The 16096-nt window shown below is 41.2% G+C and overlaps 1 protein-coding gene across 4 annotated transcripts in view; it reads right to left on the minus strand.

Moving 5' to 3' along the window:
* Positions 1-357: 357 nt before the first annotated feature.
* The window catches only part of ZNF516 (zinc finger protein 516), a 104959-nt gene continuing 89220 nt past the window's right edge, over positions 358-16096 (minus strand). For 3 of the 4 annotated variants that reach the window (XM_027451885.3, XM_072034836.1, XM_072034835.1), the window contains exons 4-6: positions 11093-11197; positions 10117-10184; positions 358-3323 (exon numbers count right to left, since the gene is read on the minus strand). In XM_027451885.3, coding sequence (XP_027307686.2) covers positions 3264-3323; positions 10117-10184; positions 11093-11197 — 233 coding nt within the window. In that variant the 3' untranslated portion in view covers positions 358-3263. Of the gene's footprint in view, positions 3790-10116; positions 10185-11092; positions 11198-16096 lie in introns of all 4 variants that reach the window. The other variant, XM_072034837.1, reaches the window with a different exon arrangement.

Raw genomic sequence — 16096 nt, forward strand, 5'->3', positions numbered from 1 at the left:
CAATTTATGCTTAGTCTTTTCACTAAGTGCTTTAAGTGGTTTTCAAATACAAAACTAAAACTGTTTTGGCTCATTCACTTTCCATTTTGCACTATGTAACGATTTATTCATAATATTTTTGACAGAAAGAACTTCAGGAATGCAAACAGAATTATGACAATGTGGTAGCTGATTATCCCTACAGAAGAAGTTTCTCCAAGTTCAACTTCCAGTCAGCGCAGGACGTATGGGATAGAAAAACATTATTGCAAAGAGGTCTTTCTTTTACCTGCACTTTAGCTATAATGAAACACACAAAAACAGAGAGAGAGTGAGAGAGAAAGAGAGAGAGATGGCAGATACACTGAGAATCTACAGTGTAGATAATCAAACCCTTTATTGTCTAAGTTACATTAGACTTGCAACACCATAAAAACCTGTTAAGAAGAAGAAACAGTAGATTGGTAGAGGTAGTAGAAAGTCCCTGTAACAGTCATAAAAGGGCTTTTACAGGAGTGTGTCATGCCAAAAAAAAAAACTTATCACGTTGTTTAAAGGAGCTGATCAAAGCCCATTGACTAAATAAATAAGGAACACAACTCAATTTAAATACTAAGGCCTAACTAAAATAACAAATCAATACAATACAACAATAAAGAAGAAAAAAGAAATCATGGGATTCATTTCTGAAAACAGATGGTCTTTAAGGTTGGCTTTCTCCCACCCACTCTTATTTCTTGCTTAATTAAGTGAAAATCTCATTTCTGTGCTATACACAGCATATAATTATTTAAACTGATTTTCCCTACTGTTGTTCTTCGTGTAGCTAAATTATGATTGTAAACTTTGCTGATTAGTACCCTGGTAATGGCAGTGACAGCACTAGCTTCTCTGTCAGATATTTGGAAGAAAAGCTCCAGAAAGAAGCTTTTGGCTCTAAATATTAACTAAGATCTTCTGTATCAGCTTGAAAAAATAAAAAATAAAAATAAAAAAAAAAAAGAAAGAGAGACTACAAATGTACACTACACTTTCATGCCATTTTGGGTACACAAGAGTTTTTAATAACTAAAACACAAACAAATAGGCTAAGCAACTAGCTTTGTGCATTCCTGAACTCATGAAGAATATGATCCAGAAAAGCAACAAAAAAAACAAGAACAAACAAACAAAAAAAAAAAAAGCTAGTGCAAACCCAAAATGATAATCATTAAGCAACACAGCAAAATATTTCTTTTTTTTTTTTTCTCTTTTTTTTTTTTTTTGGTGTACAATGGAATGTGTCTATGCGACCTCCCTCGAAATAACTTCACAGAACAGTTAATTACAGTCACTTTTAAGCATTTGCACAGACATTCCTACCTACACCAAGACTTACAGAGAACTCTGGTATACATCTGGTGTAATAGTATAAGGAAAAACTAGTTAAAAAATACATAAGAAAGTTAATTTGCATTGTTGCAAGTGTTGCAAAGTAACAAAAACTGTCAAGTAATTAAAAACAAGTAACAAGTAGTATCCAGAACCAATTACTGACTAGATTGTTTTAAAAAAGACCCTCCCCCAACCAGAACTGTTAGAACAGAAAGATCAAGCTTTTTTTTGTTTTGTTTTGTTTTTTAAACAAATCTTTGTGTCAGAAGCCCTACAAAAACAGCACTATTCCATTATTGTATTAAGTAAACTGTTGCTCTCACCTGTATTAAAGGTTAGCATCATTTCTGTACATGTAAAATTATTGCTTTTTTGAAAAATATATTTAGCATGCTAGTTTTTTTTTTAATCCATTTCCTGCCTTTACAAAATGTTACAATTTAAAAAAAAAGAAAAAAAACTAGTAAAGCTTTTGCAAAAATTTTCACAGAACATTTTCTTTCAAGGCAGCAGTAACTTTTGATAATGCATAAAATTATATGTGCAAAATCTGAAACTCTCAGAAATATTACCATCACACATAGTGTCACAGCAATAAGAAAAGAAAATATTTATATCTGTGGAATACATTTTTAATTGCTTACACTGCATGGTTTAACAACCTGTTATGTGCCACAACCCCACCTCGAAAACTTGCAGTTAAAGAGTTACTGTAGAAGAGGTATATAAAGCTTTTTTTTTCTTTTTTTTTTTTTTTCCTAACACCACCAGTGATCACCAAATACAAGACATGACACATTATATGAACATTAACCTGCCACCACAAAAGAAGGTATTCATCTTCTCGAAGCGTCACCAGGCCCAGGGAGGACCAGTAGCTGGCCTGCTGGACAAAACACAGGAGCCTACGGTGCCTTCATCAGGGCCGAGGTACTCCATGCCACCTTCTCCATTAGAAACATACAGATCAGCGGCGTTAGACAGCTGAGCGCTTGTTGGGTTGTTTTTTTTTTTTAATTTTTATTTTTTTAACATGAAGACTTCCTTTGTGATCAGGTCGAAGAAAGTAGCCCTGTTACAAAAAAGGTCCTGAGAGTAAAACACAGAAGCCTGTTTTTTCTTAGTGTTCAACTAGCTTTTCTTTTCCAAAGCAGAATAGAAGCTTTTCTGTGGAAGTGTTTCAATTTCCATATTCACATACTATTAATGGTGCGCAGTCAAGAACAAGAGCACTAGAAATGCAAGTGGTCCCCAAACTGTAATGAAACAAACCATTGCAGAGTGACGGTCTTTCTCTTTAGTCCCTTTAATCCTTCATCAAGCATTGCTTTCTCAGCACCGAATGCCACCTTTTCCCCGCACCCCCCCTTCTTCCTCTCTCTCTCTCTCTTTTTTAATTTGCTTTTCAGCATGACAGGCAGTGGCAGTTTCATTAATTAATACTTCTCCAGCCCTCAAATCCACTGCTGTTTTTCAAATGTATCAAATAGTCATTGTGAGCATCAGGGAGGTTTTTGTTACAGTGCTTAACTTCTTCATGCTGTCCAAATCACATAAAGTTTAATTTTTCCAGTGTCTCAAACTTCTCTTGATTAATATAGATGCCTTGTGCTGCCACAGTGCTTGCCAACTCCACTGTTTATTATAAAGGAAATAAGGAACCATGGGACTGATTAGTACGTCAATTTATATATATCTCACGGAGCATCTTCATTTATTTTAAAATGATTAACAGCGCGGCGGCACCCCCCTCCTAGCAGAGTGCAGCGCTGTTCCCAATCCTACACGGTGGTGACAGGCAAGGGGATGCTTCACAGGGATGCTCCAACGCCGGCATCGCGGGGGGCTGCCCCACGGGGCAGGGGATGCGGTCGAAGGGCAGCCGGGGTGCAGGCTCCTCCGCCAGGGCTCTAGGTTCCCTTCCGGAGAGGCAGCGTGTGGGCGACGTCGGCGCTGGTGTGGTCTCTCCCCTGTAAGAAGGAGAGAGGGAAAAGCTCATTCTCACCTCCTCGCCTTATCCTTTTCGCGCCTGCGTCGCTGCTCCCACTCACAATGCGTCCAGCAAGCCCTCCTGGCGCTCATTACCTCGAATTAGTATCACGTGTGTTTGCTTGTTTGGGCCCCTGCAAGGTCTCTGACGGACCAGAAGAACAAGTGATAGCGTCTGATGGAGCAACGCAGAAACAGTTAAGGACATGGAGGGAAGGAGGCCTCCAAAAGGAGGAATTTTGTGCTAGCCAAGAGGGATTCAGAGCTAGACCAGAGTTTCAAATGGGCTGAAGTTGAAGGTCATAGAGGCCGCTTGGAGAAGGAAAACTGAATTCTTGTGCAGGTCTGTCAAAAGCTAAGGCTTTCTCTTCCCCTTGTCATCTTCCTTTTAGTTTTTTAGCCAATTTTCATGAATAATTACCACGTGGAAAAAATAGAAGGGATATTCTGAAAATCAAGTGAAATTAAAGATAACATCATGAATAAGTGGGAGCCTGCAGCTCCTGAGAAAAGCTTTAAAATGACATTTAGAACATCACTGTCGGAACAATGCAGTTTACAATCCTGATCCTAAAACAACATGGCAAGATTAATCTTACATAAATGCATTATCCTTAAGCTAAAGTCTTGATGAAGTGAAACAGACCATTTTAAATTAATGCAACATAAAATACGGCACCCATGTAAAATCCAAGCAAGTTTCAAGCTGTGCCTATGGCAGCCCTAGAAATAGCTAAAGAAAGCCCAGCTCTGGTTGACATAATGTATTAAGTGCATCTCTTTTGTTAATAGATTTAGAAAATTCCTAATTAAACCTGGCCCGAGATTCATGACATTTACCAGTCAAAGTTTGGTTTAAGTCGGAAAGATTTGCAACAAAATTAAAGAAAAAAAAAGCCGCTGTACAGAGCGCAGTATATTTGAAATGTAGGAAACAGTAACTGAATGAGAGATGTGATAAAACTTCCTTAGTTGGATGCTGAATTTCCTGCAGTAAACTAAGAAAGATGCTTTACATTTTTGCACGGCTACATCATGCCTGAGAGACAGAGCCACAATTCCGAGAGGAGGCATTCATCATTAAAACATCTCGTATCGAACCAGCTCCCCGTACACGGGGGAGCACGGCAGGCTTCCTCCCAGCCGGGGGTGGAGAGGAGGGGGGGCGGGCGTCATGCCCTAGTTTCCCTGGGTAAGACCCAAAAAAAAGGGGTAATTCAGGGAGCTCTTTGGGACAGCTATCCTGTGGGGTGCTGGTAGCAGTGGCTTGCCCTGTGGGTCCGGGCACCACCCATCCACAGACCATACAGCATCAGGGGCATGTAAAAGGGAAGATTTTTCTTCTTTCCACACAACAGGGATCCATAAAGGGGGCTGGGACTGGGGATCTCCCCCGTTGGCCATCTTGGCATCGGAGAAGTCCTCCTCCTCCACAGGGAGGCAGCTTTTCCTGCAGTGGCGCTAGTGAGAGGGAGAGATGAAGTCTTCAGCGCTTGGTTGAAATACAGAGTTAGCAAATGCAAGTGTGTGGTTTCTGCCTGGAGAATACCAGCGAAAGGAGGACAAAGAAAGCCTTCCAGAAATGGCCTCCCCAAAGCGGAGGAGGCTGCAGGTGGGTGGAAGCAAAGGATGTTTCCCTGGGCAGGAGGCTTTATGTCTGCAGAAGTCTACCCAGTGGCTCACCCTGTAGGCATCCAAGGAAATAAAGGTTTCCTCCCCGTTTTCCCCTTTCACAGTGGGACCAAGGGCGGGTTTTCCAGCAGATCAAACACTACCGCTAAATCTTTGGTTCTTTGATATGCTAGCATGCACATCAGTTTTTGAACTGATTTTAAAAAGTAAGCTTTCTTCACTTCCAGAATTTTAGAGAGGGAAAAAAAAAAAAAAAAAAAAACTTTTTAGTAGATGAAACCTATAGCTTCCATGCCAAAAGCTGTTTTCATTTTGAATTCTAGGGCGTCACACCAGTTAACTAGAAAAAAGAAAAATTAGTCTGTGCACATTTTTATATATTGGAGACAGCTGATCACATGACATGCCATTAAAATAAATTGCAATAATCAGTTTGGAGCATGGACACCTTTCCAGTTTGCTGACAAGGGGAAAATGCAGGGACAAGACCTACAGCTGCTAATCCTGTCTATACTGCTCTGAAACTGATGGATAGCTAACACACGCATATTACTCAGATTCCAGTACAGCAGCCTCCATGATTCCTTGATTGTTTGCATTATAATCTCCATATGTATGAACGAGACAAATTAGGTTGCCATTTATTTGTTCATTATCTATTATTTTGATTAATGGAATTCTTGTTCTCAGAATAACTATTTAAAAATAACATTTGCAATAATGAGGACTGAACTATTAATCATGATCTTTAGAAGAAACTCTGCAAGGAACTGGGACAAGACATTTCATATGAACAAATGTCATAAATAGGACTTCTAACAGACAGTGCCAAAATTTCAGATCCAAATAAAAACACCGAGCCAATGGCTTAAATAACTTTTTTTTTTCTTTTTTGCTTCTCCCTTTCTCCCTTTTTACAGGCAGGGCTGTACTGTAGCTGGACTAGAAACACACTGGAGGTAACGTGTCCCCAGCAAAGGGATCCCAGGTCCCTTTGCAGCACAGAGTTTTTTTTCTTGATGGTTTCTTCCAGTCTATCATCCAAATTCTGATTACTCACATCATTTTCTCAAGATTGAGTACTAAAAGAAATGTTTTGAAACAGTCATAGTGCAGAAAGCTAAAGCTCATGGACACCTCAATGAAGGTGTTATGCTCCTGTGATTCACAATCTGCTGCATACCTCTCTTTTCTGAGAATGACGTTCCAAAACTGTAGTGTCTGTAGTTCTTTCACAGAAAAGGAGAGCCACTGCCTTCTGGCATGTGAAAAGCTTCAGCCAGAAATACCCATGATACGAACTGTTTACTTTTTTTCCCTAGCGGGTAGCTTTTTCTTGATTTTCTATGAGTAAAAGGATGTTTTTTTGCAGAGGGCAATGGTTTGAGTTTTGGGGGGTTTTGCTTGCTTCTCTTGAATGAAAAGTAAATCTGTAGAGAGAACTACAGATGTACAGATGTACTAGAATGTCTTTGGCTCCAGCCCTGTAAATATGCTTCACATACGTATATATATATAGGCTCTTAATTAGACAGAACTCTTGGTGCTAACCAGTAAATTATGCCTTCGAAAAATTCAATTACTTGTCCTTTAAAATTTTTAGAGCATATTTTTTGACATGTCACTGATAAATGATATTTCTAAAGTGGGCCACGTTTTTATGTTTTTAAAAATACAATAGGTGAGGTTAAATATGAGGCATAGGCATTAGAAACTGCCACCAGTGCTGTCACCATTTTGCATGAGCAGGCTACAGACCAATTCTTCTGCCACTGAGTGCACTTGGGAATTGGGCTACTGGCTGCAACATCACAGAATCAGGCAGTTCCTCTGAAATGACCCCAAGGTTTAGGAAAGCTTTGCTTCAAGAACTGCAGCCCCTTTGAGATTCACACTGGTGCAGGGGCCCTTCAGAGAGGGAGCCAGCTTTTGTCTTGCTATGTACAAGCGACTGGAGTGTGCTCCCGGAATTCATGCTTACTAAATCAGGTCTTTGGATGCTGCTTCGTGTATTCCAAATTAAGATACATATTCATCGTGGATAAGCAAGCTTAATTATGGATATATTGGGATATTTAGCATTTATAAGAATATTCAGAATATTCAGTATGTTTAATATGGCAGCATTTCAAGAGAATCTGCATGACTTTGCACAGATTGTATTGACTTGGGGTATATAATAAGCATTTTTTGACCTTTAGATAAAGAAGACTAAGAAATATTCTAGAGTTCAAGAGAAATTCATTTGATGGATTTTTTTAAGCATTCAGGTAGAAAAGAACACAGCAAATAGTGTTAAGAAAGAAGTATAAACAAAACGTAGGAAATAAGGTATTTATTTCATTGGTGCTAATGCCAAAGCATGAAATGTAGCTTAATGCTAATATTATCAAAATGGGGTGTGTATGGAATTCTTTACACACCCCTATAGGTGGCCTACTTTGCAGTGCTGCTGCACACCTGCATCTCCTGTTAGCAGTTCATTACCCTAAAGTAGGTTTCCTATTTGGACACCTAAATATAGATTTAGCTGGCTCATTTTTGAAAAAGCCTGGCTGCAGACCCTATTTTTAACATGCGGAATTAAAATTATTCTGTGAGAAAACTGCTATATAATGCAGCACCATTGTAAGCTACTATGCTGGGGAATTTTAAAAGCCCTACGTAACCTTCTTTTATAAAGGAAACCTTTAGAGATGATCTTCCATGACTACTGAAGGGAATGGGGGAACTGCGAAATACTAACGTTAATATTTTCACTCTTTAGCTGACTACTCCAGGGAAGATATTTCACCTGTGAGGAGGAAACATTATGTAAAGTGAATCGTTTCCACTTAACATTAAAAAAAAAAAAATCATTCTAAAGCTACTGTACGTGCTAACTATTGTTTCTCGCTTGGAGCATGTGCATGGCACTTCTGTAACTTGAACTGACTTTGCACTGTAAACTCTCAAGAACAGATCTGTCCCCAATTAAAATGAAATGAAGACACAGAGTGACAATGTTTAAAGTGGGAAATAGTAATGTTTCCAGAGCGCTGCAGGCATTGTTCTTGGTGCGAGAGCTACTCTCTGTGCTTCTAAAGGTCCCTGCAGCTGCAGGTAGAAATGAACGTATTCCCTTGCTAAAACCCAGGGACTGTGCAGGTGGAGGTTTCTGGGGGAGTGCAAAGCCTGCTTGCGATGAGAACAAGGAAAACAGCAGACAACTGAGTAATCCTAACTGACACAGACACCGACAAACTGAGACACAGGCTGATACTGAAGAACAAATAAGACAAAAGAAAGGAAGATATCTCCTGGAAAAGTGATCATGCTACAGCCTCTGTGGGAGAAATACTGATTGGGAAGAGACAAAACGATTCATGAGCCTAACCTCTACCCGGTATTCTGCTGTATTGAAAGATGCTGTAATTTAATCAAATACTTTGAAGACAGATTGACATGGACTGTTGTCTGCAACAGCAAACTACATTTGCTGTGGAAGAAGTTAGTCAATAAATTGTGGTGTGGCAGTAGTTTACAAAGACAAGATTATGAGTAAATTTATTGTGCAGTAATACAACCCAAATTACAAAAAGAGTCCAGATGAGCTGCCACAGTTCTTTTTGGGTAGAAATGACCACTTCAGAAGTTTTCGGAACTGTATTTCCAACTTTGACCTTACATTGCCTTTTAGAGAAAAACAAAACAAAACAAAAAAAAAACAACCAACCAAAAAGAAAAACAAAACAAAACACTGCTTTCACAATTCAATTTCAACTACATATGAGATAAACTGTGAGCATGAAAAGATGAAAGAGCGTTTTCAAGGTGCTTAGGTTTATTAAATCTAGATCATTAAAAGGATGAGAAACAAAGAATAGTTGAGCTAGTTCGCAGAGCTGCAGCTTATCTCCCTGGCATATACTTTTCCTAAGAGGGATGTCCTTGCACAATTTGGTTAGGTAAACATCAAAGAGAGCATTTTTCATCTAGTTCTCCCGCTAGAGCAGAATTTTGCTGCTACTGTCCCATAAAAACAAAAGAAATACCACCCAGAACAACATGAAGTGCTATGTCATCTTGAAAACTTTATGAGGAGAGTTTTTGGCCACTCCTACAGCCTAATGGCAGGTCAGATAATCCCTGCGGCAGGGGATGAATTCCCAGAGTAGCCTCCAGGGCAAAAAGAAGCAAGCACAACAGAGAAGATGCCAAGGGTCTCCACAAAGGGTGCAGCACATGAACTAAGCAACACGGTGAGGATGCTTATTGAATAAGTAGAAAAGGTTCCTAAACTTTATGAAGGTGGGACTGATATTGAGCTGCATTCTTTAAGCACAGAAAAAAATATCTGCAATTGCTTAGTAAGATATGGGAGGGCAGTATGTAGAACTTCTTTGTGGTAAAAATTATACTAAAAATGTGGATGAAAGCAGGAGTGAATTATGCTGGAGGCAACTCCGATATGAAAGAAAATTGCCCATGAGAAGATATGCCCTGAAACCCACCTGCCAAGCTTGAAGATGGAGTAGGAAGGTCCACCTTCCTAGGTGTGACAGTGGTCTCCAAAGACGCAGGATATATGAAATTTCAGTTTAATGGTTTTCTACATAAGAGCTATGCCATGTATAATTCAGCGTGCTGAGAAATGTTTGTTAAGACAGGAAACACTAGTGAAGAAAGAGGAAAGTGCAGTAACTTGCAAAGTCCACAGGAACTGGAAGATGAGCCTTTCAGAGACTAGATACTGGATATTATGGTATAAAGACTCTTCAGAAAAATACAGACTTAAGCATTAATTGCATTGCTGCAGCAGAAAATGTATTAGTTGTAAAAGCAAACTATTTGTAGGAATTCTTTAAATCCTGTCTCACTACTACATATCATTGTGCATTAGCGTTATCTATCCCACCCACTCCCCAGTAAGTCAGTAACATGTTTAATTAAACACTAACTACCTGGTCTACAATTAACTGACTCTCTATATAACAGACTTTGATAAAATGCTTAAAAAATTTAAGAGCTAAATATCAAGCAACACCATTATTATTTATACATGTTGTAAAACAGTCAGTACTTTACTGATAAGTATCACTGTGCAACGTATCCCCAGCTACCACATTAAAAACCAAACATCCAATTAATTGTAAAACATACTTGTTTTGGGGCATCTGCGGAGGTGGTGTGAACTTCAGTACCTCGGAGTCCATTAGACTCAAACACCACTGTGGGAACAAGGGGGCTTGTTAACAGATGAACATTCAAGCTTCGTTAGTGTGTGTACATTATTTGAGACCATTACAGATTAACCACGTTCAAAAAAAGACACCAGCTACTAGCCTGTGGCCGGAAAATACCAATTTACCGTAACACTTACTGTAAGAGAGTGTGCTAATGGCAGCCTAGGGCCACTGCCCTTTTTAATTCAGACTTCAGCGCTGAAGAAAGCAATCACTGACAACATTAATTATCAGTCTATGTGTAAAGGGACCCTCTTCTTGCATTACTTACCATTTGGCCTCTGTCATTTTGCATCAGACTGGCTTATGTATGCATCATTCACACTTCTCAGAAAGAGCCCGCTAGTCTCACTGTCTCGTGCAATGCTCAGGAGGTAACGACACTGGTGGCTTTCGCCTCCCCCAGTCTCAACAACAGACTGTGCCAGGTTAAAAACGGCTGGTAGGGATTTCTGATTTTAGGACTGACCGACCGGTCTGAGGAAAATCTCGTTTCCTGCAAAAACGGTCCTGTCAACAGCAATGATGAGGCAAAACAAAGCCTTATGTTCTGCTGAAAGGGGTACTTTGATTTCAATTTGTGCTGGTGGCAACAGAATTCATTAGCATATTCATTTCTGAGTACCCTACTCTCTAATTAAAATAAAACATTTGCAAACAGTCTTATCTTAAATGCATTGCAATTTTATGGAGTTCGGGTGGGGATCAGGTAAGCAATATCCGGAGAACAAGAGCAATAGTCGTAAAAATAAAAAACCTGCGTATTAGATTTAGGTATTGGAATTACTGAGGTTAACGTGGTACGTGAAACGTAATTCTTGGCATTTTGTCAGCTGGATCTGAAAGAAGGCAAACAGGAAAGGGAGAAAGCAAGAGCAAGTGTGAAAATATACCTGTGTGGGACCTCTGATGAGTCCTGAGGTGACTGGGTTGGTTAAAGCATTTTCCACATTCCCTGCAGACGCAGTCTCCTTGGCGTGTTTGTGTCCTAAGCATCCCTGTAGTTGATAGGGAGGAAGGGAGGGAGAGAGGGAGGAAGGGAGGGGGTGGTGGGGAGAGGAGAGAGGAAAGTTGAGAAGAAAACATTATGCCAGAAGAAAACATCATTAGTATGTCTAATGTGTCATTATGTGAGGCTACCTTCAGGCCCTGGATGACAACTGTCAGCCTTCATCTAGGCACTGGCTGACAGGCCAGGCACACACAGGACTGCAAGAATGCATAAATTACATTGAATTAAAAAATGCTCCCCATGATGTGCCCGCACCAGGACTGGCATGTCAGGTGTGCGCTTTTCAGAGCAGCTGGATCCACTTTTCAGCCATCACCCAGCTTTGTCAAGCAGTACATCAGGCAAATCAAAGTGACTCCAGCGTGGCGGAGACAAGTCACATGGATAATAGGAAGTGAGTAGGACCAGAGCCCGACTGTCCCCCCCGGGCGGCAATACCTCAGAGACAAATGCAGAGTGAGTGGAGCCATCACAAACTGATCAAACCTTTAGCCCCTGCCTACCTGCCTGCCGGTGCTGCTTTGACCCCGGAGCTCGGAGGCACAGACGAAAGACATCTGTGAATGAAAGTGTCATTCCGGACATTTTGAGCTAGTCGCGGCACAGCAGCCTTCCTCCAGCCCTTGGTAAACATGTTTTCTAGGCCATTAGCATTTGTGGAAAACCGCTCAAACCTCTCCTTTTTCTCCAAAGGTCAGTTTACAGTATCTGACTTAAAGGGCTGGTCTTTGTCTTTTTGCTGCTGATCAAAAAAGACACATTTGACTTTTATTGGGCTTTTTTTAAAAAAAAAATAATATGGCTGAACATCATCTTTTCTATTTTGGTAAAACACCCTCCTCAGAAGGGAAGAGTTGATGTTTTCATTTGCCACTGGAGTACTTTGGCTTTTAAAGAAATTCTCAGGGGGTTGTCAGCGGAAGTGAAGTTTCAGCTTTTCGATCTTTTTTTTTTTTTTCTCCCATTATAGCATTTTAAATGAATAAAATTGAGAGCAAAAAAGTGTCAAGAAAAAAAAATATTGAAAATCAAGGGCAGCATGCCAGAGGGCTCGTCCAAAATACAGACATCTGTACCTCAAAGGGAATGGAAAATGAGATGGGCTACCACTTGCTCTGCTTGTATGGCACCAAGTGTCCTATGATGATTTTTACCACAATATAGACTGCGAAGAAAAGTCTGGCTAAAAAAAAAAAAAAAAACCTACAGCTGATTTCTCATTTCATAACAGCACCTCCTGTAGATGGCAGCACAGCCTATATTATATAACTGAACATTCATCTCCAACAAGTTCCTGGCACTCAAATACAAGATCGTGATTTAGGGCCAAATCCAGATCATGCACACACACACACAAGCACATCAAGTTCAATGAGAGTTTCACAGTAATGAGACAGATTAGCCTCGTGTGGGAGCAAAGGTTAAAGCGGATTTCCTCGTATGTTACCAACATTTCCCCTCCACTGGCCAGAGCTACAGCTTCAAGCTCGAGACCAAAGCTAAACGAAGTGCACGGAAGGACCAGAAGCAGCCCTTGCTGGCTTGCTGCCCCAAGCAGCGGCCTGTAGAGACAGCCCGGGCTCTGCTGCCAGGAGAGGCCAGGAGGCTGCCAGTAGAGCCCAGGCCCAGGGGAAGCCCTGAACCCCTTCATACCCCAGGCCTCAGAATCACAGACAGTTGGAAGAGACCTCCACAATCACCTAGTCCAACCTCTTACCTAACACTAACCAGTCCTCCACTAAACCGTATCACTGAGCTCTACATCTAAATGTCTTTTCAAGACCTCCACGGATGGTGATTCCACCACTTCCCTGGGCAGCCCATTCCAATGCCTCACAACCCTTTTGGCAAAGAAGTTTTTCCTAATATCCAACCTAAAACACCCCTGGTGCAACTTTAGCCCACTCCCCCTCATCCTGTCACCAGGCACATGGGAGAATAGACCAACCCCCACCTCGCTACAGCCTCCTTTAAGGTACCTGTAGAGAGCGATAAGGTCGCCCCTGAGCCTCCTTTTCTCCAGGCTGAACAAGCCCAGCTCCCTCAGCCGCTCCTCGTAGGACTTGTTCTCCAGACCCCTCACCAGCTTCGTTGCCCTTCTCTGGACCCGCTCAAGCACCTCGATGTCCTTCTTGTAGCGAGGGGCCCAAAACTGAACACAGTACTCGAGGTGCGGCCTCACCAGAGCTGAGTACAGGGGGACGATCACTTCCCTAGCCCTGCTGGCCACACTGCTTCTTATACGAGCCAGGATGCCGTTGGCCTTCTTGGTCACCTTAGCACATTGCTGGCTCATATTCATCTGACTATCAACCAATACACTCTTTTTTTTTTTTTTTTTTTTTTTTTTTTGATGCTATGCACTCTGGGAAGCAGGAAATGGCTTTTCTGCTACCAAAGACAGCCAGAACCATCCTATCCTGTTGTTTACAACATGAACAACCACCACAAGAGCCCAGAGGCCTTCAGATATAGTGAGGCTTATTTCCTGCTCCATCCACACATGCTGCTCATATGCCCTAGCGAGCACAGCTCAGAATCACAGGACCTTCATCCTCCAGCCATGGAACCTGCTCACCTCAGCACCAGGAGCACCATGGAGATGGGGAAGCCTCAAGCCAGGCCCTAGAGACACTTGCATTAATAGCAGGCTCTGAACCAAGCCCCAAAGTTGTCCCAGCAGTCATTGTAGGCCTGATCTCATGGCCTCTGTGGAAGCGTTGTTCCCACCCACATCTTGTGCTTTGAGGAGGGAAGGCTGAGAATCACTGTGGTAAGCTAAAAGCATACAAATGCCAAGGAGAATGGGTTAGCACTTTCATCCAACCCATCCCTGGCACTGATGTTATGGCAGTTGTTTAAAAAAAATATGTGGAAGAAAGTGGATAGCTTCCAGGTACATTTGCCATTGTTGTATTTTTGAAGGAGCCTGTAAGGCTTTTGATTTTGATTTGAAGGCTTTGTGCTATGGGCGTTGCTGTTGCAAGGTAATGCCCCCCTGAGCCATCACTCAGAACACAATGGGGTGAACAAAAGAGGGTGGATGACTGCAGGTGCTGGCAAATCTAGGCAGCTGGAGGTGACCACCTGAATGGGGGCTCTTGTGAAAACAAGACTCGAAGTTGGCCTCAAAGGAGCCCCAGGAAAAGAGTGCATCTGCTACCATAACCCATCCTTTCCTAATACTGCAATTCATATAAATACCATGAGCAAAATAAATAACTATTATGTCTAACAATGAGATTTTCCCTGCAAGCATTTGGGAAGTTTGGGCAGTGTGAAACAAACCTAGCCTAAGTGCAGAAAGCTTTGTGTTTGCAGCTGCATCACAACAGCACGTACAACTTTCCAAGGGCATGCTGGAATAAACACAAATGTAAAAAGAAGGATCCCAGATATAAACCCAGACAATATAAAGGAAGTTATACCCTGCACAACCACGCACTAAAATGTTCTAATATCATCCAAGATGTGGGTAGATTAGCACCAAACACCCTAGTAAAGTTTATCAGGAACATTCAAGTGGGACAAAGCATGTGACAAATAGCATATCTAAGTAGGATTTCTGGTTGTCGTTTATGTCATGATTGCCCTATTCACTTTGCCATATGAAGACTTAATTGTATGATGCATACTGACAGAGGGCTCAGTCTAGGACCATGTGTTATTTCAGACAAGGTTCATTTAGCTTCCTCTATTTGCAGTTGGTAGGATCTTGTTCCTTTTGCCTGCAGCAGCTTTTTATTTTAGTGCTATGAAAAACAGCCATCATGCCAATTGGTTCGAAGAACCATCAACAACCTGGAAGTTGTATATAAAATGAAGACAAGCTACATTAAAAAAAAAAAAAAAAAAAAAAAAAAGTTTAAAGTTCTGAAAACTTGATTGCTATAAAACACTTAGAATAAAAGAAGAGATTTCAAAGCAGAGATAGGCACTAAATAACTTCCAGTTAAAGTGTCTCTGGAAATCACTGCCCAGAAAAAACATTTTGGCAATAAAATCCCTCTAAAAAAAAAAAAAAAAAAAAAAAAAAAGAGGTAAATGGAGACCTCTTTGTAAATCCTGCCCTAGTGTTCCACGTGGCTTTTCTGCTGTCTGCGTTCACTTGAGTCAGCTTCCAGTTCGTGGCTGTTAATGTTTCTCTCTATTCCTCTTAACAAGGCTAGGAGCTCACTGGATCAGTAAGATTTCACTGAGCAGGTTGACATGTTAGGATCGTAAGTAACATCAGGGAGTTCACCCACATTAAGGTACCCCAAGTTGATGGTAGAATAATTGAGTATTTAGAGCAGGAAGACAACATTCCTGCACCCTGTGATGGCAAAGGGAAGTCAGCTGCAGTCTGTACCCAAGAACAGGAACACTGACCCTACGTATCTAGCAACCGAGAAAGTCCTCTGCTTCCTTAACAAAACCCAAAAGCTTCATGATAGTTACAATAATTACATGGCCTCTAACCACCTGCTGAATGATCTGTTCAATAGCAATAAAAGTCATCTCTTACGCAGCAGTACTGTTTACCTGATTACCAGTGCAACAGGGTGGCTGAAAGGTACACCTCATGGGCTATTTCAGACAGATTTTGCCTCTGTCTTCTCCAAAAGACCTTCCACAAAGACCTGATTGAACATCATGGCTCCTTTCATGCCTCACAGCTGCCAGAGCAATCGACTTGCATACACCTTCTGGGACCTAGACCACAACTTCAGCTGTTAGCTTCTGAACGTCCTGTCATCCCCCTTACAAAGTGGGGTCACAGGCTCCATTTCACACACTTATTTGATGAAATAGAGAGCATTATGTCAGGTGAGCATACTAGCCATTTCCAGTTCTAGGAGTAAAGGTGAGAAACAAGTACTTTTTGTATGTGAAAGTCAGTTCT

The sequence above is a fragment of the Anas platyrhynchos genome, chromosome 2 (genome assembly GCF_047663525.1).
Source record: "Anas platyrhynchos isolate ZD024472 breed Pekin duck chromosome 2, IASCAAS_PekinDuck_T2T, whole genome shotgun sequence".
NCBI lineage: Eukaryota > Metazoa > Chordata > Aves > Anseriformes > Anatidae > Anas > Anas platyrhynchos.